Source organism: Candoia aspera, chromosome 4 (genome assembly GCF_035149785.1).
Source record: "Candoia aspera isolate rCanAsp1 chromosome 4, rCanAsp1.hap2, whole genome shotgun sequence".
Taxonomy (NCBI): domain Eukaryota; kingdom Metazoa; phylum Chordata; class Lepidosauria; order Squamata; family Boidae; genus Candoia; species Candoia aspera.
In genome coordinates, this window is record NC_086156.1 from 12,656,212 (window position 1) to 12,678,273 (window position 22,062).

Sequence of the window (22,062 nt, forward strand, 5' to 3'; positions counted from 1 at the left end):
TTCTCATCTGAACTCTTTCCTTCTGTCTTCTAGGGGGGGACTGTTATTGGCAGCGCTCGCTGCAAACCTTTCCGGACTCGAGAAGGTCGTTTGAAAGCGGCCTGCAATCTGGTGAAGCATGGAATCACAAACCTTTGTGTGATTGGGGGAGATGGTAGCTTAACCGGTGCTAATATCTTTCGGGGAGAGTGGAACGGCCTCTTAGAGGAGTTGGCGAGGAATGGTAAGTTATCTTGTTGCTGTCAAAGCAGTGAATCGCCATTGAACGCTACAAGAACACTTGTTCTCCAAACTGTTACCTGATTTCCCAAAGTGCTGATACTGTCCAGTCATGAGAATGTAGCAGTGATTCCCAAACCCCACATTTTCAATCCAAGTTGTGACCAAAGGCAATTTAAACCAGTGAAAACTGGGATACCTCTATATCTGGTTAGTACAGAACAAGCCCAGAAATCCTCAGAAGGTCCCTTCCTTGGTGGTGGGAGACCTGGTTTGCATGCAGAAGCTCCCCCAAGTTCAATTGTTTGGAATTCAGGCATGTTCTGAGTCTGGAAAAGGGGTAAGGCAGAGGGAATTAAAAAGTTGGGCTGTGGAAGCAGCCAACTGGGAGTGTTCTGAGCTATTGTCCGGTGCCAGCATTGGTTCTCATGGTCCTTCACATAATGAACAATGTACAGCCTTTTGACGTTACAGGGAGAGTTAGCAGCATGGCAGGGTGAAACAATTAGCTCTGCACATCCCATTTTATATGTGAAGCTGTGGGGGGGCTGAGTGATTATGTTAATAATTTTTCCCAGTCTGTGGTGTCTGTCATGCAGGAAGATTTACAGATAGGATCCCAACTCTGTCGGGCATAGAATTGATAAGCAACAGTTAAGACACAATGTAACTGCATCCTTAAATGTTTCTCCTAGTGTTGGTCATCTTAATTCTCCTTGGGGAATTACATCGGTTTTCTTTTGTTCCTTTCAGCAGATTCTTTAGTTTACAGACCGCAAACCACATTCCTAGAGATTTCAGTTACCTCCTGCTTGGGCCTTCTTATCAGTTCTGATTTTCAGCTTTCCTGCTGACCTCATTTCTCTACACATTTCTTTTCCTTTGTTTGCAACCATATGAGCACACTCTGGTCTTTAATTCTACCTCCTGTTATGTTTTCCTCTCGTCCCCCATTCGTGTGCTGAAGTGCTTCATTGCATTTAAATTGCACTGGAAATAATCAGTGCATATATAATCAGTGAATATACATGTTATGATGATAGTGATAAATGGATGTCTGTGGTTCCAGAATATACCAATAACTATGCAAATACCAGTGAGTATGTATTGGTCATTCACTGCACCACTACTAGCATAGTCTGAGGCAATGTGGTTCAAAATATGACCATCTCATTCTGTGTAGATCACTGCTTGGTGGAGCCCTTTTGAAAGAACTTTGTTAGCTTGAGTTTGGGGATCTGCAGGAAGAGGCAGTATCTCTACTCAGCAGGAAAGTGGAGCTCTGCAATAGTGCGGGGAGTAAGTACCACCACCAGTTATGGGTCAAGTGCCCCCTCCTTGGTCACTTCTAGTGTACAGCACCCTAAAACATGCTGCCCAGGCAGATATAAGGATGGGCATATTTTGGCTAAGTCTTGGCTATATTTCACTGACCTCTTTCAGTTCATCATATAGTTAAAACTTCTTGGAATTGACAGCCTCATTGCTGTAGTGTTGGAGCTTGTTCACAAAACCATTCAAGTCAGGAAATGCTTGACCTGAGAAGGGTCAGCTTCTCAAAAAGCCATCGTGCTTTAGAAGCAACTTGCCATGACTGAGTGGTAGCTCTAAAATACTAGGTTACAAAACAAGGGATGGATTCCCATTCACTTGCCTAAACAAATGACAAAACTCAAGTTCTGGAGAAGCTATGATCAATTCCATGAAATAATGCTTGGGGAGTTAGTTGGTGTCCTTTATAAACCATAATTCCGGGATGAGCCACTGATGTAGGTGCTTCAAATGAGTCTCTCTTGTCAGAATAGCATGCAATTTGTCCCTGAATTGCCTGGCAGAAGGCATATGCGGTCAGCTGTACTGGCACTGGCCTGTTGTCTTGCGTTTGATTGCTTCTATGAGTCAATAGAGCCATAGATAGATAACAAATGAAGCAAGGAAGTGAGTGGGCCGCATCTCTACAGTGTGGTCAAAATACTAGTGCTCCTAACATGTGCACTTCTGCTTACTGTACTCAACTCCTATATTTGCTTCTCTGATATTTCTACTTGGGTACTTTGCTGTCATTTCGTACTTCTTTTATGCACATTTGCCATATATCTTCCTGCAACACTTTATTTATCCATTGACATCCACCCTGCTGAACAGGTACATACAGTAGCAACAGTAGAAACAGTAGTAACTCCTTTTATGTTGTTGTTCCCGTGTCACATTTGGAAGACTGTAAGTTCACTGTTGTGGAGATCCCTCCTTTTATATCAGTAACAAGTTGGTGGTGAGCAGAAGCTGGACACAGAGGGCTTAATCTGGATTGCTTAACTGATCCAGGGGTGGGACTCCGTGGCCTAAAGGACCCCTTTCAGTTCTATCCTCCATGAAATAATTCCTTCTCTCGAGAGAAAATAGTCCACAGCTCAGCGAAGTGAGACAAGTGTAGATAGGCCAAGAGGATGAAGCAGGGGTTGGCGATTTTATTCTGTAGAAGATTTGCAAGGCGGCATCAGTTATCAGAACTCTTCCTTTTGGAGAAGGATGGAGAGCCTGGCATGCACTGGCAACTTTTGTTGTTATTTTTAGCTGACTTCTATTTTTAGGATGGATGTTGAGAAATGGGGAAGCTTGAGCTGCCGTCTGATACTGGAACCATCAGCTACAAATCTAACAGCCACAGCCAGCAGAATGTCCCCAAAGCTTGTTGGTTGTCTGGATGTTAGAGAAGTTTTCTCATGTTCATATTATCCCCTGCTTTATTTCATATTTCTATAAGTTCAGCTGTAGTATTTTTCACAGGAAAGCTATTGCAGTAGTTGAGTTCCAGACAGGAATGTGTAACATCTCAGCCCATGAAAAGGGAAAGTAAAGTTGACAGAAAGTTCTTTTCCTCTCTCTCTCTCTCTCTTGCTAAGCTTCCTGTTTGCCTCCCAGTTATGAAAATGGCAGTTCTGAAAACACCCTGTATTTGTGGTAAGGAAAATGACTATGAAGGTGAATTTGAACCAGCATTATAGTACTGATTGTGCAAGCTCTCTTCTCCTTCAGGTCGCTGGCCTACAAGAATATTCTTCCTCTCCAACTGTGCTCAGTTTGGTGAAGCTTCGCCATGTAGATAGTAGAAGCTGGCATTTAGAACTGAAAGAGCTTGTTGTCACCTTTAGGAAATGATTTGCCTTCACTTGTGGATGAAAGGCTGAGCAAACCCTTTGCCATATCTTGGTTAAAATTGCAAGGAGGGGGCAGGTAGAAGTGGCTCAGGTCTAGCAGTTGGGCCATCCTTGCTAAAGTATATCTGATCTCATTTCAACATTAATAGGCTTCAAATGTGCAGAGTCCTATCTTCAAATCCAGGTGGTCTTTTACTACCCCACCCCCCAGAGTAAAAACTTAATCTTATGGATCTGAATATATGGAGGGGTGTTCGATAAAGTCAGTCTGTTGGTCCATCTATACCAGTGTTCCTCAACCTTAGCAACCTTAAGATAGGTGGACTTCAACTCCCAGAATTCCCCAGCCAGCATGGCTGGCTGGAGAATTCTGGGAGTTGAAGTCCACCTATCTTAAGGTTGCTAAGGTTGAGAAACACTGATCTATATCCCCCTCTTCTCCCTCCTAATGGGCAACAGTTGTCCAAAGTTTGAAGAGAGGCCTTATTCAAATCTGCTATCTAGAATATTCCACACCCACTAAAATGGGTTCTCAGACATTCCAGAGAGTATCCAATGAGGCTGGCATTTATGGTGTCCAATCTTTTTTTCCACCCTACCTAAAATAACCATAGGGAAAAAAAGGAAATTGACAAAGACTGCAGACAGTTTATATTCTGAATTAAAGGTCAAATTAACTTTTCTTTTTTTCATATCATGCACTCATACGGCTGCACAATGCTAAAGCGACACTGTGTATATCTTGAGGCTGTAAGAGCCTCCGGAAGATGTCTGTGAGACCCAAAGGGAAGGGGTGCTTCTTGGATACTTACAGCTATGTTGCTTTTTTGGCAGGTGAGATCGAAGAAGAAGCTGTAAAGAACTATGCTTACCTCAACATTGTGGGAATGGTTGGCTCCATTGACAATGATTTCTGTGGGACAGACATGACCATTGGCACAGATTCAGCCCTGCACAGAATTATTGAAGTTGTGGATGCCATCATGACTACTGCTCAAAGGTACTTGGTTCACCAGAAAATGTCAGAAAGATTGAGATGAGATACAGAAAATTTGAGTAAAGGCTGAATGTCCATAGTTTAAGAATTACACTGAAGTGCACCAAAATCTGATCCATTGCAATCTTCTGCTAAAATTCCAAGGGAGGTAATTATCATGAACCACAATGTCTGTATTATATTTTGTGCCCTAGAGAGGAACTAGTTGCAATGTCAAATGTGGACTTGCTCTCTGAAACAGTATTTCTGCTTCACACTTTGGGAAAACTGTGCCATGAAACTAAGGTTTTGTGTCTTTCCCTGCCTTGTCTTCAATGGCAGTCAAAACTTACACACTGTGGACGAGTTATATATAAAAGCTGGCTTCATAGATTGCACTAAGCCAAAAGGTAATTTGCTGATTTAGTATAACAACTTGTTTATTCATTTTGGTTTATAGACCGTGGTCTGTGGTTAGATGTTGTGTGAACAGAGCTAATTGGCGTTTATTCAGCAAGTCCATGGTTAAGCAAACTTTGGCTTAGCGTGATGTATGAACCCAGACTCTTGGCCTTTTCCCACATATTTTTCCAGAAAGAGGAAGGTGAGGGTATTCATTGGCTAGAAAATTCCTTTTCCTTCCACCTTTTGGAAAGCCATTTAAGAAGATCAGTAGGTATGGATACCATCAGGAAGACCTGCAATAGTTGAAGAACTTCTATGTGTTTTCTCAGTCTTTTTATGGAAGATATAATGCACATTAAGTTACCAAGGCTGTTTTGGGGTAGGATATTCTGTGCTGTAATAATAACTTGCATTTATTGGGTACTGCTGTTTATTATAGCATATTGTTGGATTCAACTTCTGAGTAACTCCAAACTACATTCCGTAGCTGTGTTGCTCCACGTAGATAGCAAGAAGATCCTCTTCCGCCCACTCCTGACCCATCATGCCATTGGAAGCATTTGTTTCCTTTTTTAAACTAACCATGGTTTATTGTATCCCAAAAGACCAAATTGTGGTTAGTCTAACCTGGAATATTTTTTTTAGATTTTTTTTTATCCCGCCTTTATTATTTTTATAAGTAACTCAAGGGGTGAACATACCTAATACTCCTTCCTCCTCCTATTTCCCCCACAACAACAATCCTGTGAGGTGAGTTGGGCTGGGAGAGAATGGCTGGCCCAAGGTCACCCAGCCGGCTCTCAGGCCTAAGGTGGGACTAGAGTATCAAAAAACAGACGAAAGCCAAAAGGAGTCAAAAAGACACTTTATTCTCAGTATATTTCAAGATATGTTTGCCTGACCTAGGAAAATTCTTCCTTTGTTTCAGATACTTCCTAAATAGTTGCATGGAAATGCTGTGTAGAAATTTGTTCTTGAGAAAAATGCTGGGTTTTTTAACCTTATTTTTAAGATAGTAGATTTCCCCCCCCCCCCGAAACATCTCTTGATGGTGTTTAGAAGTTTACTTCGTACTTGGGGTCATGGAGGATGCTACTGCTAGCATTGTTTTCTGTTACATATTTAGCAATCAAGCAGATGCCCTCCCTAACTTTTTATACTTTTCAATCTTAAAAAGCTCAATAGGAGGACTTTTTCCCATGGTGTCTTCTCTTGGGGTTTAAGAGCTGTGGAAGGGAGAGTGCAGATTTTCCGTATAGGTGTTTATATAATTAAAGTTTAAATATTCATACACATGCCCTGAGAACTTTGTCCTGAAATCAATGCAAGGAAATTCTATGTCTTCTTTGAAAAGAATTTAAAGGCAAAAGCCCCTTTTCATCAAACTGAATAAAAACTAGTAAAAAAAAATGCAGGAGAGTTTTTCTGCCCAATGCAAATTGGGGCTTAAATAATCCAAATTGGGGCTTAAATAATGCCTTATGGAACATGCCAGGATCACACTGTAGTTATAAACTAATCTTCATGATGCTAGACCATAGTTCAGCATGTCATCCAACCTTTTGTATAAGTCCCATTGCCATCAAAGAGCTTTAAGCAGCTCTGTGGAAGTTTGCAACCTTTGGCTGTGTGTAAAGTGATGGAAAGGGAGCTGTGGGAGGCATGCATGAAGTCCTAGGAATGGCAGCTGAGCCCTTTCATCACTTTCACTGGCATTTGTCACATCATTAGAGATGTGCTGTGATAGGAGAGTGGTACGCAGACATGAGGAAGGGAAAGGAAGAACCTGGACTCTGCTTTTCTGTCTGTTGCTTAGTTCTGTAAACATGACTGAGAAAGTTTGTGGAAATTTCCTTTGGCTTATGGTAGTAACTGTAATTGAAAGGTAGTAGCAATGTGAAGAGGAACACGTAGCCACTTGTAAATAATACGTCTTCCTTAAGCTTTAGAGCGATTTAGTGGTTTCCAATTCTAATTATGGAGGAATGTGAGGAAAAAAAATACTTGGATGGTTCTTATAAAATGTTACTGTATAGTTTGCTGCCAACCAGAAAGTAACGAATTAAGGAAAGTCCATCTGAGGGAGGGTGAGAAGAAACAAAAAAAGGCATAGTTTTTGGCATAGTCATCCATTTAGTGGCAAACCAAGATTTGTATGTTTGAATAATATCTTACTGTTTGTTTTGGTTGTTGATCTTTCTTGTGATTTCTGTAGCCATCAGAGGACCTTTGTCCTAGAGGTGATGGGAAGACACTGTGGGTATGTATCTCAAAGAGAAACCACTTTTAGTAAACATTGTTTGGGTATGTACTTCAGATGCTGATTGGGAGTTTCCTTCTCTGCCCTAGGTATCTAGCACTTGTTAGTGCTTTAGCCTGTGGTGCAGATTATGTTTTTATCCCTGAATATCCACCTGAGGAAGGATGGGAAGATCACATGTGTGCTAGGCTTTCTGAGGTAATCCTTTTCAGCTTTGGTTTTTAATGCCTTGGGCTTCCTTAACAGATTATCAGCTCCCTGATGAAAACTGAGCAAGAACAACCAAACCTTCCAGTCTCTAAAACGCAACTGCGCCAAAATGGAGAAGGTGCCCTGTGAAGGGTCTCCCTTTTTGGCATTCTTGGATTATTTTTCTGGTGTTGTTTTCTAAAAATGGACCAATGTAGTGAGGACTCCCCAAGATGGAGTCCAGATATTTTTTAACTAAGAAAATATTCATGTTGCCCATTTCCTTAATGGCTCTAGGCAGCTTGCAAAACAGTATGGTTAAGTCACTGTTGTAAGGAGGAGGTTGGTTTGCTCAAATGACACAGACACCCAAAAATGTCACTAAAACTACAGCTGATTGGGGTTGCTGCCACCCCTCCATCCAAAAAATGAAGCATTAAAAGTTCATTTTAGTAGCAGAATTTATTTCTGAAAACGTTGGGCTGTTCTCTTTCAACATGTCATCTCAAGAGAGTTGTATGCCTTAATGCTCATGCTCAGCTTCAGCATGGCAACAAGAAGACTCAACAGCCTTCATAAAATGTGATTGTGAAAAGGGTTGGGGAAGCACGGTCCACTACAACTCCCAGAATGTCCAGCCTTGGTCTGTACTGAGCCTTGAAGTCCAACAAACTCCAGAGGGCCAAGGGTTCCTCATCCTTGCCTTTCAGCATGTTCCAGTATCCTTGCTGATCCTCTGTAGCATTCACATGTATCTTAGCAGATCAGCTGATTTGAAAGGGTTCCTGAGAGCAAAAAGATTGATACCTTTTGGCTTACTTTATCCTACTGAGTTTTCATGCTCCATGGTATGGAGCCCTACTTGTCCAATGTGGAAGTGGTTGTGGTCCAATGTGTATGTAAGCATTCCACAATACAGTATTCTCCTGATGTGTAGCAAATGTAGTTCCTATTCCTAGTCAACATGGCTAAGAATTCTGCAAGTGAAAGACCAGTACATCTGCAGTGCACCCAGTCTAGGCATATCCATTCAGTAACATTAGAAAAAAAGAATAACAATAGGGTAGAGTTCTATTGGTTGCCTTATGTGGCTTTTCAGAATATTTGTATCTCATGCAGTAGATGAAACGTTTCCTAGTTATGGCCAGAATTCAATCTTCCACTGTTATTTCAGCTTTTGTAGCTTTACTGATCTGTCTTCAATTTCTCTCATCCTAGAATCGTGCCGGAAAGAAAAGGTTGAATATTATAATTGTGTCAGAAGGAGCAATCGATTCCTGCAACCGGCCTATCACTTCTGAACAAGTGAAGGATGTAAGTTATATAGCTGTCCATCATGACTTCTGCTGACCATGTATGTGACTCCAAAACTCATATAATATAAATATTGGGGCGGGGGTTGTATTGTATTATTATCCTATAACTGAAATGCAGTCTTAGTAAGTATGGTTACAATCAAGTTCTGGCCTCTAAAACCCACGCATAGAACAATCTAACCATAGTAGACTCACTTTCATGTTATTTCCTTCTGTGTTACACTTAAGGATGCATGTTGAACAAATACGTGGTGGGTAGAATGTTCTGTCAATATTGGTTAAGCTTGGTTCTGTAGATGCTTTAGTTTGAGTTATATTGCAGGTCCCCCTATGCCTGCTATGCTGGAAATTTCCCTGCATGAGTCTGCTCAAAGCAGTGTTTGGTAAAGGTGTCACCTCATTTCAGTTTCAAGCATGGTTCACATGAGATAGTCAGTTGGCAAAAGTTCCAGCTTTCTGAAAGTGCCACTGTTTTGTCTAACTGTTGTTGTTGGAAGCCTAGGGAACACATTTGGCCCCTGAAGCTTTTTTTCCCTGTCCATTGGGGACCCTGACTAGATTGTAATCAAGATGTGGAATGTAAGAGACATTCCACATTTTGTTTTACTACTGTGTTGGTAGGAGAATACAGATTAAGACAGTCAGTGCTTCCGTTTCCACTGTAGCAAGTTGCCACTTGATTCATGGTTACGTGTATTAATCCAAATAATCAAATTATCAACACTTAGAAAATCCAACCCCTGATAGTGTGGCCAACTGCATAGATTAAATGCTCAGAAAGATGTTCCATAACCTTCCTCTTTTCTTTTGTTGAAGTCACTGTATTAAACTACACCTTACCTGAAATACATACTTTAAAATGCAAGTTTACAGTTGGCAGAAAATGTATTTAACAGGAACAGATGTGGGATCCTTTTCTCCCCTTTCTTAACTGGACACTCAGGTCAATTTATTTAATCAACTAGTTACACACATTCTTTAAAGCATATGGTTAAAATAATGTGTAACTTGCCCTCTATTTTTTTAATGCAGCATGGTTCAGTTTCAGCTGTTCCATGCTGACTCTCTTTGTTTTTGCTTTTTTCCCAGCGACATGGGAATTCGAAATCTGTCTGGAAAGTATTTGAATCTTTTTGCTGCTTTGAACACATGGTTCTCAGTCTATTTCCTTTCTTGTGGTTTGTTAATAAACATCTGAGTAAAAAGCCCATTAAACAAACCTGATTTGGTGTCTTACAAATGAGAAAGCTATTGGGTTTTGACATAAGCTATCAACAACCCTCGTCAAAACAAACTTTTACACTGAATTGTGGATTACTGCCATACAGTGAATCAGAACTGCTATAAAAGGATGTAAACTTGTTATGGACAGCTTATTTATTTATTATTATTTCAGCCAATTCATGTGGCCACTTGTCTCTCAAGGAGCAATTCTAGGCACCTACAAAAATTTAAAAATCAATAAAAAAAGCAACAAGTAATATACATATAGAGCAAGGGCCCCCAAACTCTTCAGCTCGTCAACCGCTTCATGAAGTTTCAGATTGTTCATTGACTCCCCAAACATTTATTGTATGAAAATAATTTAATAAATACTACTTTAGTAGTACTATGAATAACAACAACAACGACCCCTTGAATAGTCCCATCAACCCTTGGGGGTCAACATTGACCACTTTGGGGAATGCTGATCTAGAGGCAGCTGAGGAGAACAACAGTTAAAACCTTAGCAATCCTCCCGTGGGCCCCCCTCAGCCTCCTGATCCCCACACCTGGGTAAAAAGCTTTCCAGAATGCTAGCAGAGTTGCGACCAGCTGGATTTTGGGGAGGGGGGTGGATTAATGTTCCAGAATGCAGGTGCTGCCACAGAGAAGGTCCACTTCCTGGTTCCTGTCAGATGGCGTTCCCTAACGGACCTGGAAGAGTCCCAGAGATTAAGTCTGCTGATGGAGGAATTAGGTTTTATCACACACTGTATCTACGAGAGGCATTTTTCAAGGTTTAAGCTAGACCTCCGAGTGTCAGCGCTCGTGTAAGGAGAATGTTTGCGCAGTTGCTGCAGCTCCTAATCCATCCTCTTCTTTGGTTTCACCTTTGGACTTCTTTTGCAGCTTGTGGTGAAACGGTTAGGGTTTGACACACGGGTAACCATTCTTGGCCATGTGCAACGAGGAGGCACACCCTCTGCTTTTGATCGGATTTTGGTAAGTGAATGCAACCAGTTTGTTTCAGAGTATCAGAAGAAGGATAGCCTGTCCACAGCTATAGATTTTTACGTGGCATTATGTAATTCGTCCTCCGATCCTTAGAGCAATTGCAGGAATTAACGGAAAGGTGTTTGGACTTAGGTGATAACTCAGGGTTGAATTTCTATTCAGCCATGAAGTTGCTAGATGAAGTTGGAAATTTCCTTCCTTCCTTCCTTCCTTCCTTCCTTCCTTCCTTCCTTCCTTCCTTCCTTCCTTCCTTCCTTCCTTCCTTCCTTCCTTCCTTCCTTCCTTCCTTTTCTCTTTTTAATTTAAAACACAGATATATTTCAAAAAAAGATAAAATCTAGGGATGGGCAGATAGTCGCTGAGGTTATACATTAATGCTCAATATAAAATTAATAAGAGATACCAAGTAGAGTACATTGAGTTGTTTTCATGATATTAAAATATGATTTTTTGAACTCGATAGCAAAATCTCCATAATACTTACAATTGTTAAAAAGGAAAGGAAAAAAGAAGGAAACCCCCCCCATAACAATATAGATAAATATTTAATTTCTGACTTCCCTCTTCTTTGTTCTCCAACCGATTTACAGTATCTATTGGTCTAGTTCCACAGGAAGAAGTACCAACACCCAAGCTCAGGAGTTATTTATTCACACCTGTACATGCACTGTGTTACAATTAGATTTTTGCCATAAACTTATGCCCATATGTAATGATGCTATAGTAATACAGAAAAAGCCCCTTGAGCAGGCTTTCCCCTCTGCCAGGACTAAGTTGTCATTTATTGACCCTTAACAGTTTCTGCATTCCTTTATCAAGATTATTTCCACATTCCCTCTCTGGCTGTATTCTGGATAGACAGATAGATAGTAGAAAGGCTATATTCCTTATACAACGGATGAAATACAACTTTCGATAGGTCAAGCTGGGAAGATTTATTTGTTTATTATTATTTATTATTATTTATTTTATTTTCTATCCAGCCTTTACTATTTTTATAAATAACTCAAGGCGGCGAACATACGTAATACTCCTTCCTCCTCCTCTTTTCCCCACAACAATAACCCTGTGAGGTGGGTTGGGCTGAGAGAGAGTGACTGGCCCAAGGTCACCCAGCCGGCTTTCATGCCTGAGGCGGGACTAGAACTCTCCTACCATGCCTGATTGGCTCTTGGGCTGAGAGAAAGTGACTGGCCCTAGGTCACCCAGCCGGCTTTCATGCCTAAGGCGGGACTAGAACTCTCAGTCTCCTGGTTTCTAGCCCATTGCCTTAACCACTAGACCAAACTGGCTCTCATTTAGATTGCCTGCCTTTGGAGAAATGAAACAATGGGAAGTCTCTCCCAAGTTCTATAGTTAGGTACATTTAACCACATCCTCTTACAAAGGTTATATGTGCTTAGTTTAAACTGAAGAAAAGGAAATGGAACGCATCAGTAGCCAGAAAAGAAAACATTCTCCCTTAGGCAAATTATACTTTCAAGCCTGTTCATATTTCTTAGCTATTACACCAGACTGGTCCAGAACTGGTCCAGTCTCAAAACAGGCCATTCTGAGTGCTGCAGCACAGCTGCTCATTCACAAAAAAAGTCAGTTGGAGTCACAAGGGAAGAGAGGAAGACCCAGAGCCCAAAATAGAGGGGTTTATAGCAATTTAGGGTTGAATTAGCTGTAGGCCACCTATTCCTTCTTTGCCTGTGGCTTGTATGCATACATACAAGCCAACACAATGACCCAGAGAATTGGAGTGAACCCCCAGTATCAAGAGAGTTGGATAAGGCTAAAGGCTACAAGGAATTAGATGAGCCACAAAAAAAGGGCAAATGGGCAACACTGGGAGTTGACAGAAGATTTGTGGGTATCTCCCTACTAGATTATTGCATAATTTAGGATCAGAGATTAGGGAAGACCCACAGATCAGCTAGTTATGAGCTCACTAATATTCCTAAGGAATATGCAACGGAGGTGAAGAATCGATTTAAGGGACTGGACTTAGAGATAGGGTCCCGGAAGAACTGTGGACAGAAGTTTGCAACATTGTTCAGGAGGCGGCAACAAAATACATCCCAAAGAAAGAGAAAACCAAGAAGGCAAAATGGTTGTCTGCTGAGACACTAGAAGTAGCCCAAGAAAGAAGGAAAGCAAAAGGCAACAGCGATAGGGGGAGATATGCCCAATTAAATGCAAAATTCCAGAGGTTAACCAGAAGAGATAAGGAATTATTTTTAAACAAGCAGTGCACGGAAGTGGAAGAAGACAATAGAATAGGAAGGACAAGAGACCTCTTCCAGACAATTAGAAACATCGGAGGTAAACTCCAGGCAAAAACGGTATGATCAAAAACAAAGATGGCAAGAACCTAACAGAAGAAGAAGAGATCAAGCAAAGGTGGCAAGAATATACAGAAGACCTGTATAGGAAGGATAACAATATTGGGGATAGCTTTGACGGTGTGGTCAGTGAGCTAGAGCCAGACATCCTGAAGAGTGAGGTTGAGTGGGCCTTAAGAAGCATTGCTAATAACAAGGCAGCAGGAGACGACAGCATCCCAGCTGAACTGTTCAAAATCTTGCAAGATGATGCTGTCAAGGTAATGCATGCTATGTGCCAGCAAATTTGGAAAACACAAGACTGGCCATCAGATTGGAAAAAACCAACTTATATCCCCATACCAAAAAAGGAAAACACTAAAGAATGTTCTAACTATCGAACAGTGGCACTCATTTCACATGCCAGTAAGGTAATGCTCAAGATCCTGCAAGGTAGACTTCAGCAATTCATGGAGCGAGAATTGCCAGATGTACAAGCTGGGTTTAGAAAAAAGGCAGAGGAACTAGGGACCAAATTGCCAATATCCGCTGGATAATGGAAAAAGCCAAGGAGTTTCAGAAAAACATCTATTTCTGTTTTCTTGACTATTCTAAAGCCTTTGACTGTGTGGACCATAACAAATTGTGGCAAGTTCTTAGTGGTATGGGGATACCAAGTCATTTTGTCTGCCTCCTGAGGAATCTGTATAACGACTAAGTAGCAACGGTAAGAAAAGGCCACGGAACAATGGACTGGTTTAAGATTGGGAAAGGAGTACGGCAGGGCTGTATACTCTCACCCTACCTATTCAACTTGTACACAGAACACATCATGCGACAAGCTGGCCTTGAGGAATCCAAGGCTGGAGTTAAAATCTCTGGAAGAAACATTAACAATCTCAGATATGCAGATGATACCACTTTGATGGCTGAAAGCGAAGAGGAACTGAGGAGCCTTATGATGAAGGTGAAAGAAGAAAGTGCAAAAGCTGGCTTGCAGCTAAACCTCAAAAAAAAACAAGATTATGGCAACCAGCTCGATTGATAACTGGCAAATAGAGGGAGAAAACGTAGAGGCAGTGAAAGACTTTGTATTCCTAGGTGCAAAGATTACTGCAGATGCTGACTGCAGTCAGGAAATCAGAAGACGTTTAATCCTTGGAAGAAGAGTAATGACAAATCTCGATAAAATAGTCAAGAGCAGAGACATCACACTGACAACAAAGGTCCGCATAGTTAAAGCAATGGTGTTCCCTGTAGTAACATATGGCTGCGAGAGCTGGACCATAAGGAAGGCTGAGAGAAGGAAGATCGATGCTTTTGAACTGTGGTGTTGGAGGAAAATTCTGAGAGTGCCTTGGACTGCCAGAAGATCAAACCAGTCCATCCTCCAGGAAATAAAGCCAGACTGCTCACTTGAGGGAATGATATTAAAGGCAAAACTGAAATACTTTGGCCACATAATGAGAAGACAGGACACCCTGGAGAAGATGCTGATGCTAGGGAGAGTGGAAGGCAAAAGGAAGAGGGGCCGACCAAGGGCAAGATGGATGGATGATATTCTAGAGGTGACAGACTCGTCCCTGGGGGAGCTGGGGCTGTTGACGACCGACAGGAAGCTCTGGCGTGGGCTGGTCCATGAAGTCACGAAGAGTCGGAAGCGACTGAATGAATAAACAAGAACCCTACTAGATATGATCCTTGATCACATCTAGGTCCTTTGAAAGACATATTTAATGTAGAAGTGGAGCCACAGAAGTAAATAAATAAACATTTAGTCAGCTCTAGTATCATTAAAGCAAATACTTCGTTCTCTTGAAGGTTTCTGGGCCGTTAAAAGACCTACAGGGTTCTGTGCTGATAATACTCTAATTGGTCTCCCTCTCTTAATTTTATGGAACTGATTTTTTAAGATGGGTTTCACAGGGGTGCGCTGGCATGCTTCAAAGTCATTCTCCACCATGTGTTCTAATACACATAAAAGCTGACGGTTTGGCCCTTTACAGGCCAGCCGCATGGGTGTGGAGGCCGTCCTTGCCCTTCTGGAAGCCACACCTGAAACTCCTGCATGCGTGGTGTCCCTGTCTGGAAACCAAGCTGTCCGCCTGCCTTTAATGGAGTGCGTTCAGATGGTGAGTTGCCGCAAGGAAGTGGCTGTATTCATTTGTTAGTATTATCTAGCGATCAATAGCCTGTTGTCAGCTGGAGAGCTTGCAGTGACATGGGAGAAATGCTTAGCAGCACTGGGGACAATGGACTCCAGTCAGTCTTACAGTAGGAGTAATTGGACTTAGCTGCTAGCAGGAGTTTGATAGCAAACTGGGCTGTTGGACTGTGATAACCCAGAGGACTTTGATAAAATAGTAGTCTGTTTACCTGAGGCTTGTTCTTGTGCTACCTTAGCCTTCATGAGTTTTTGCTTGTTTGGCAGTCCAGAGCATTGGTGCACCCACATGGGTGTGCATCACATCATGAGCACGTACGTTGGCTAAGATCATTCTTGGTGCTCAAAACCTCCACAGTAAAATGAAACTGGAGCATCCCTTAGGTTGAAGTCTGTTAATACGTACTTTCAGAGAATCTGCCTTTCCCTGTTTGTTTCTGTACTGAAAATGTCAGTCCTGCCTTTCACAAACATTGAGCCAAGGCAGTTTGTCAAAACACACACACACACACACACACATGTGAGTCAATAAAAGAGTTACATCTATAGAACATCTAAGTGGCCAATAGGACAGTCAATTTACTAGTGTTGTCTATAGCCTTAAAGAGGGCTGGATTGTTTAACAGTGCACGTGTTTACTCAGAAATAAGCCTTATTGATCGCAAAGGGGCATATACTTTGGGGTAAATGTATATACAGTTGCATTGTAATCCCATCAAAATCATTCTGAATTCAGTTACTTAACCCTATTTGTAGAATTGCAGTGATGGTCTACCCCCATTGTTCTCTTGGCGCTTGCTTTGAGAGGCATTATTCTTTGCCTAACATATGATTTGCTTTTGGTTTTTCCCCCTAATTCCAAAGACCCAAGATGTACAGAAAGCTATGGATGAAAGAAAATTCGAAGAAGCAGTAGAACTCCGTGGAAGGTGCTACATTATTATTTCTTCATCCCCTGACAGAAATTGTTAGGTTGTTTTCCAGTGAATGCTGGCAAATTGTATCAAAAGCTTCTATTTTGTTGGTAATCGTGGGAAAAAAAATGCATTCTTTTCTCAGTAATTTCTTTCTACCCAAATGGGGTAAAGTCTTAGGTCTTGAACAGCACAGTGTTAGGAGATAATGGAGAAAGCATGACCTTTTGAAATGCCGTTTAGCTAAAACAGTGGTAATTGCCTTGAGAAAAAGGAAGGGGTACATCCTGAAGCACCAATACACACAGTATTAGTGAATCTGGACCTTTCCCAAAGGTAGATGGGGTGGTCAGTGTTTAAAGTAGACAGACTTTCTCCCTTTGGCACCCTCCAGGTTGGCACCATGGCGCTCACATACATTAGGGGATGGCTAGAGGGTTTAAAAAAAAATAAAACACGTGAGCTGCTGTTGCCAGGTTTCAAAATGCAAGTCTTGCTATCACTGGCTGTATGCCATAGAGGCAGATTACTGTTCTTAACAGTCTGTACAGTCAAGATAAACAAACTCTCTCTGTAGCGCCTGCCCCCTCTCCTTTTATTGCAAAGCAGTAAGGTCTCTTCTTACAATTTTTTAAATTAAAAATGGTCGATTCAGAATGAGACAGGCTAAATTTCACAAGCGTTGTGTGTTCTTACCATATGATGGGATTTGGGCCATTTAGTTTGCTTTTTATTAATTGATTGCCTATGTAAATATAAATATTAGGGTTCTGTATTTTTTGTTAATCTGATGGGAAATTGCATGATGGCATTTAGTACCTGCAAAGGTAGCTGACTTCTGGAGCGGGGGACATCATTTCAAGGAGTTGAGACTCAATGCATTTGTAGAATACCAAATTGGGATGGTTAGGCTAAGGTATAAAAAAATAAAGGGGTCTGATTAATTAATGCATTTGTTTGTTGTTTGTTTATTTACCTACCTACTTATTTAACAAATCTATGTAGCCGCCTGCCAACTCAAGGAACTCTTTTATGTTGTTTTAAATCATAAAAATACTATGCCATCGTATTTCCAGTAATGTTCTGAAAAGACTAACAGGTTGAGCATTGTTTTATAGGAGTTTTTCAAACAACTTGAATACCTACAAGCTCTTGTCTAACAAAAAGCCAAAGGCTGAACTGCCCAAGGTACGCATTATAATATCCTCACGGTCTTTGTGTTATTTCTCACTTCTGTTTGTTTGCTATTTGTTTGCAATTATGCTAGAAAAGGGCACAGATTCAGAGTTTGGAAAAACTACGGTGAAACCCTGTTTTAACAGACCAGTTGCAGGGACGGGGTGTCCCGTAGTCATGAAAGTCCACGGAATCAGAGTTAGGGCAATTGCCAAAACTGACATAATTTGGTAAGCATCATGTAAGTGGCATAATTTGCATAATGCCATAATTTGAGTAATGCCAATGACATCGGTCACAATGGAGTTTGGTCTGCTGCTGCAAAGTTCATTGTACTGAAATCTGGTAAAATGAGGTTTCACTGAGTTCTTGGAAACGGTAGAGGGCAGAAGGAAAGGCCCTGAGAGAGAGGAAGAAGTGCTGCTACCACGCCAGCGGTCAGATAAGAGAGGGCTGAGCCCCAGGCAAGAAAGTAACTTGAGAAAACATCTCAGACAAGCCCTTCCCTCTTTCTCCTGAAGATAAAGGAAGGGAGGGGGAAGCACATTCAGACCTGCAAGATTCTGTTACTACAGCTGTTACAATAACAGTAGCCCTGACCTACATGGTGTTGGTTCTTAGCCTGGTCTACCTTGTAGGGCTGACAGAAACGATCCCTATTCTTATTATTGTGCACCACCTACACTTTGACAGGGAGAGAGTATTTAAGTATTGGAAATGAGATAAATACTGTAAATAAAAGGAACACTGTATACTATTTATAAATTACTGTATAATTTAATTAAACTTAGTAGACCAGTGATCAAATTTTGGAAACAAATTAAAGAGATTGCATTTTTTTAAAAAAATTATCATGGTATTTTTTCTGAAAGTTTTTAGCTTCTGATTGAGAGATGGTGACTAGCTGTTTTGAGAAGTATGCATTTTAATTTAGAGCAAATGAATGTTCACATCAGTGCACCTTCTAAATGAGGTTAAATGAGGTTAAAGTCCAAGTTTTATATGAAAATTATCCTATGGTGAACTGGAGCACAACTGCAGGAAAAGAGTTAAAAGCAACATCCTGATTATTTCACTAATTTCATTGGTTGTGCTGTTGAATACCATTTTAAAGTCAGATATTGGTCAGTTCAGGGTATATTTGGTTGTACTATTTTTGTTTAATGTCTAGATAAGTAGGAAGCACTAAATAAGTAGGAAGTACTACTACTTGCTGCTAAATTGTTATGTTTTCTTTAACAAATTGGGATAACTTGGCATTAAAAAGAATCCAAGTAACTTTACCAAGCTTTTTGTCTTGCTGTGTCTGGAGGCTCTTAAACCATATATTTAGAGATCACCTTATTTTTTGGAACTTTGTGGAATTTGGATCACAGCTATTTAATAACTTGCATTTAAAGGTGTAACTGAGGATTAAGGTTATTAAGAAGCCAGGGACATACGTCAGAAAATAGGTTTCCTTGTTACAGTTCTCTGACAGATGGATGAGATTAATTCATTTTGTATTTGAACACAGAGATTTCATTGTGTAGTTTTTAGTTTGACATCCATGTTCTGCCACAGATAATTAAGAAAAGATGTTTAGCACAATAAACTTGTTGCTTCTTTTGGTGAACCCCATAATTGTAATGGTTGCCTAATCCCAAATACTCAGTCTCACAAGCCCGGGCTTAAAGATAACTGATTTATTAAAGGAATAGTATGCAAATACAGAGAAAGCTGAGAATGAGCCAAAGCGCGCGAAATACAAACTAAATACCCTCGCTTCAAACCCAATCCCGCCCCTCGCCCCACCATAGTAACCACCCCCTCCCAGGTGTTGGCAACCGTCACACATCGGCCTGGGAAAGCAACCTTGAATACATGTCATAACCCAAACATACATTCCTGCAGAACAGCAAGGAGATGACAGCCTGGCACGGCTGAAATTCCCCTCCCTGCAAATGACAGACACGGAACAGGAAAGTGACATGTGAAACGTTACGATGTATTCAAACCATTGGAACGATGAACATGACAATAATGCACTTTAGGGAACTCAACACCTTGTTGACAAAAGAAAGGATGGAAAGGGGTTTGCATGTCTTCCATCCCTTCAAAATGTTCACTTTAGAACTGTGCATTTCTAAAAACAGTTTTAGGGAAATAGCTCAAGGCTGATGTGAATATTTTCCCCATATTGAGAGTGTCGTTGTTAGTTGCCATCGTTTATGACTCATGGTGACCCTATGTATAACAGAGCAAAATGCTGTTCAGTCTTGCGCCCTGTGCCTGACTGTTCCAGTGTTTGCATCCATTGTTGTGGTAATTGTATCAATCCATCGCATTGAAGGTCTTCCTCTTTTCTGCTGGTATAATGGAATAATTCCAGTGTCAGGAACAGCTGGATGGACAGGATTTCCAGTGTTGGATTCTGCCCCTTCTGAGATTTTTCCAGCCACGTAGGGGGAATTCCAAAGTATCCTGGGAACTTTAGAATGCCCTATCAGGCTAAGAAGTGACTGGCATGCTAATGATGCTACAAAGGTGAAGATAACAATTGTCAGATGCCAAATTAACAGAAATGTTCAGTTGTGCTTTCCGCTGCTCAGGCAGGGTGATGTATGGCATTCTGTGAATTGGTTGCTAACTCCTAGGAGACAATCTTGCAGGAAAAAGGGTTTTCAGTGGAAATAACCATTGAGGTTCACACACAGCAATATTTCTGAATAAATACTGTACATTGCAGCAGATAATGACAGGTTGACTTTTTATGTTGGGTTGTTGGGTGAAAAGTCCCTACTGTAGAGGGCACAGTGTGGGATTTTTCATTGGATATACTGCTGGTGGGGAATAGCAAAAGGCTTTATGGATGTTGATGATTGACCTAGTAGACAGTGTTTATTCACCTGCTGTTTTGTAATGTTTAGTCGTCTGCTGCTGTTTTTCAGCACAATATAATTATTGCATGTGAAAGAATGTAGTCACTTTTAGGAGAATAGGTGCAATGCTGGCTTTTGATATCATTTATTTCATTTATAAGAAAATGTAGCTCTTCTTTTGTTTATTGCATGGGTAATAGCCAGATTAAAAACTACACCAACATTCAAATAAATTGTGTTACATTGCTTACTTTTCTAAAACAATGTTTAGGTAGTTAGAGCCTTCTTCAAAAAGCAATGAATGTAGGGGCATTGGGATTATTATAAGAACTCTTTTTTTTAAACACAGGCTTTCTAAAATTGTCTTTAATTGCTTACATCAGGAATTGTTTTAAATGTCTGAATTCATGAATTGCTGACTTCATTTTTTATTCTAAAATCATCCTGCTGTGCCCTGTGACTTCTATGTATCCCGAAAACTTTGTCTCTTCTTCTGCAGAGCAATTTCACTGTCGCTGTCCTAAATGTTGGCGCACCAGCAGCTGGGATGAATGCTGCTGTCCGTTCCGCCGTGAGACTTGGGATCACTGAAGGACACAAAATGTTGGCTGTCACTGATGGCTTTGAAGGCTTTTCTAGAGGGGAGGTCAGTATTTCCAAAGATAGTCTGTTGTTACAATTGTATGGGAAGTAGCCTCAGCAGGTAGATACACCTGGCCAGCCTTGCCTGGGCTCAGAAGCTACATTAGTACTTGGATGGTAGACCCCACCGGGTAACCCACGGTTGAAAGGTACGCTGGGAATTTATAAGAATACAAGCAGTGCCTTGCTGGATTGGACCCCAAGCCCATCTAGTCCAGCAATCTGTTCCCACAGTGACCAACCAACTATCCAAGAAAGCCCACTAGTCTCCCAGCAGTTGGCCTCTAGAGTCCGTCACATTGCCATCAAGGCTAATAGCCATTGATCTCCATGACTTCCATGAATTGCTCCAACCATTTTTTCAAGAAGGCGGCAATGGCACTTCCATATTGTTGCCAAGAAAACTGCATGGATGTGTCTACATAGTCACAAGGGGTTGAAGACTCAAGGGAGGCTTCACCTTTACCTTTTAGGTAGAAATCATAAGCACATTAAGAGTTCCCATTACAATTCTACCAAAATACCTATCTAAGGGCACTTTGCAGAGGAGGGAGAGGTACCAGTATTCCTCATTGGACATAACAGCAATGTAATGACACTTTTTAGAGATGGGTATTTGACAAATGGCCTTCATCACCTTTTCCCCTCCAGGGTTATAATGTACATGGGTTGGGAAAGTGATGTCCAATGCACTGTGGCCTCATCATGGCTTCTTCTGGATGACTATAATAATAACTGTTGTCACTTCAGGAGTTTGAATCAAATATCTGGAAGGCTTCAGGTTGGGAAAGGCTGCAACACAGAAGAATAAGGAGGCTGGGAGATATCTTACCTCTGGGATATAGCCCATTTTCATTTAGTCACTGTATAATTCTGCCCTAATATTATGATTGCCCATATTTCTGAAAAAGCATTGGCTTCCTGAATGCCTGGTGAAAAATATTTGTTATCAGATTCAGTATGTTGTTCAGAGGGCAGCTGTCAGGTGATCTTGATTTTTTAAGAACCACAGTGATTGCACTATCTGGAGATAAGAACACAAGCTGAGTAGCTACAGACAAAAGTCAGTTATATCACTGGATCTGTTGTCATGTTGGATATTAGTATTTTCCATTGAGAAGTTGTTTATGAAATGAAATGCATAGTGTGCATTCAGTCCTAAGACTTCTGAACCAGCACATTTACAAAGCCTTAAAATAACTTTAATTAAAAAGAAAGCCAATTGCCACCTTTTCAGTCAGTTAGCAATTAAAGTT

At 41.0% G+C, this 22,062-nt stretch overlaps 1 protein-coding gene across 3 annotated transcripts in view; it reads left to right on the forward strand.

Annotated features, from left to right (window-relative positions):
* PFKP (phosphofructokinase, platelet) overlaps positions 1-22,062 on the forward strand; it is a 66,322-nt gene that overhangs the window by 21,090 nt on the left and 23,170 nt on the right. For all 3 annotated transcript variants that reach the window (XM_063303418.1, XM_063303420.1, XM_063303419.1), the window contains exons 4-13: positions 34-223; positions 4,212-4,377; positions 6,974-7,018; positions 7,108-7,216; positions 8,426-8,521; positions 10,636-10,728; positions 15,056-15,181; positions 16,078-16,142; positions 17,246-17,315; positions 20,664-20,810. In XM_063303418.1, the coding sequence (XP_063159488.1) occupies positions 34-223; positions 4,212-4,377; positions 6,974-7,018; positions 7,108-7,216; positions 8,426-8,521; positions 10,636-10,728; positions 15,056-15,181; positions 16,078-16,142; positions 17,246-17,315; positions 20,664-20,810 (1,107 nt within the window). The remainder of the gene's footprint in view (positions 1-33; positions 224-4,211; positions 4,378-6,973; positions 7,019-7,107; positions 7,217-8,425; positions 8,522-10,635; positions 10,729-15,055; positions 15,182-16,077; positions 16,143-17,245; positions 17,316-20,663; positions 20,811-22,062) is intronic.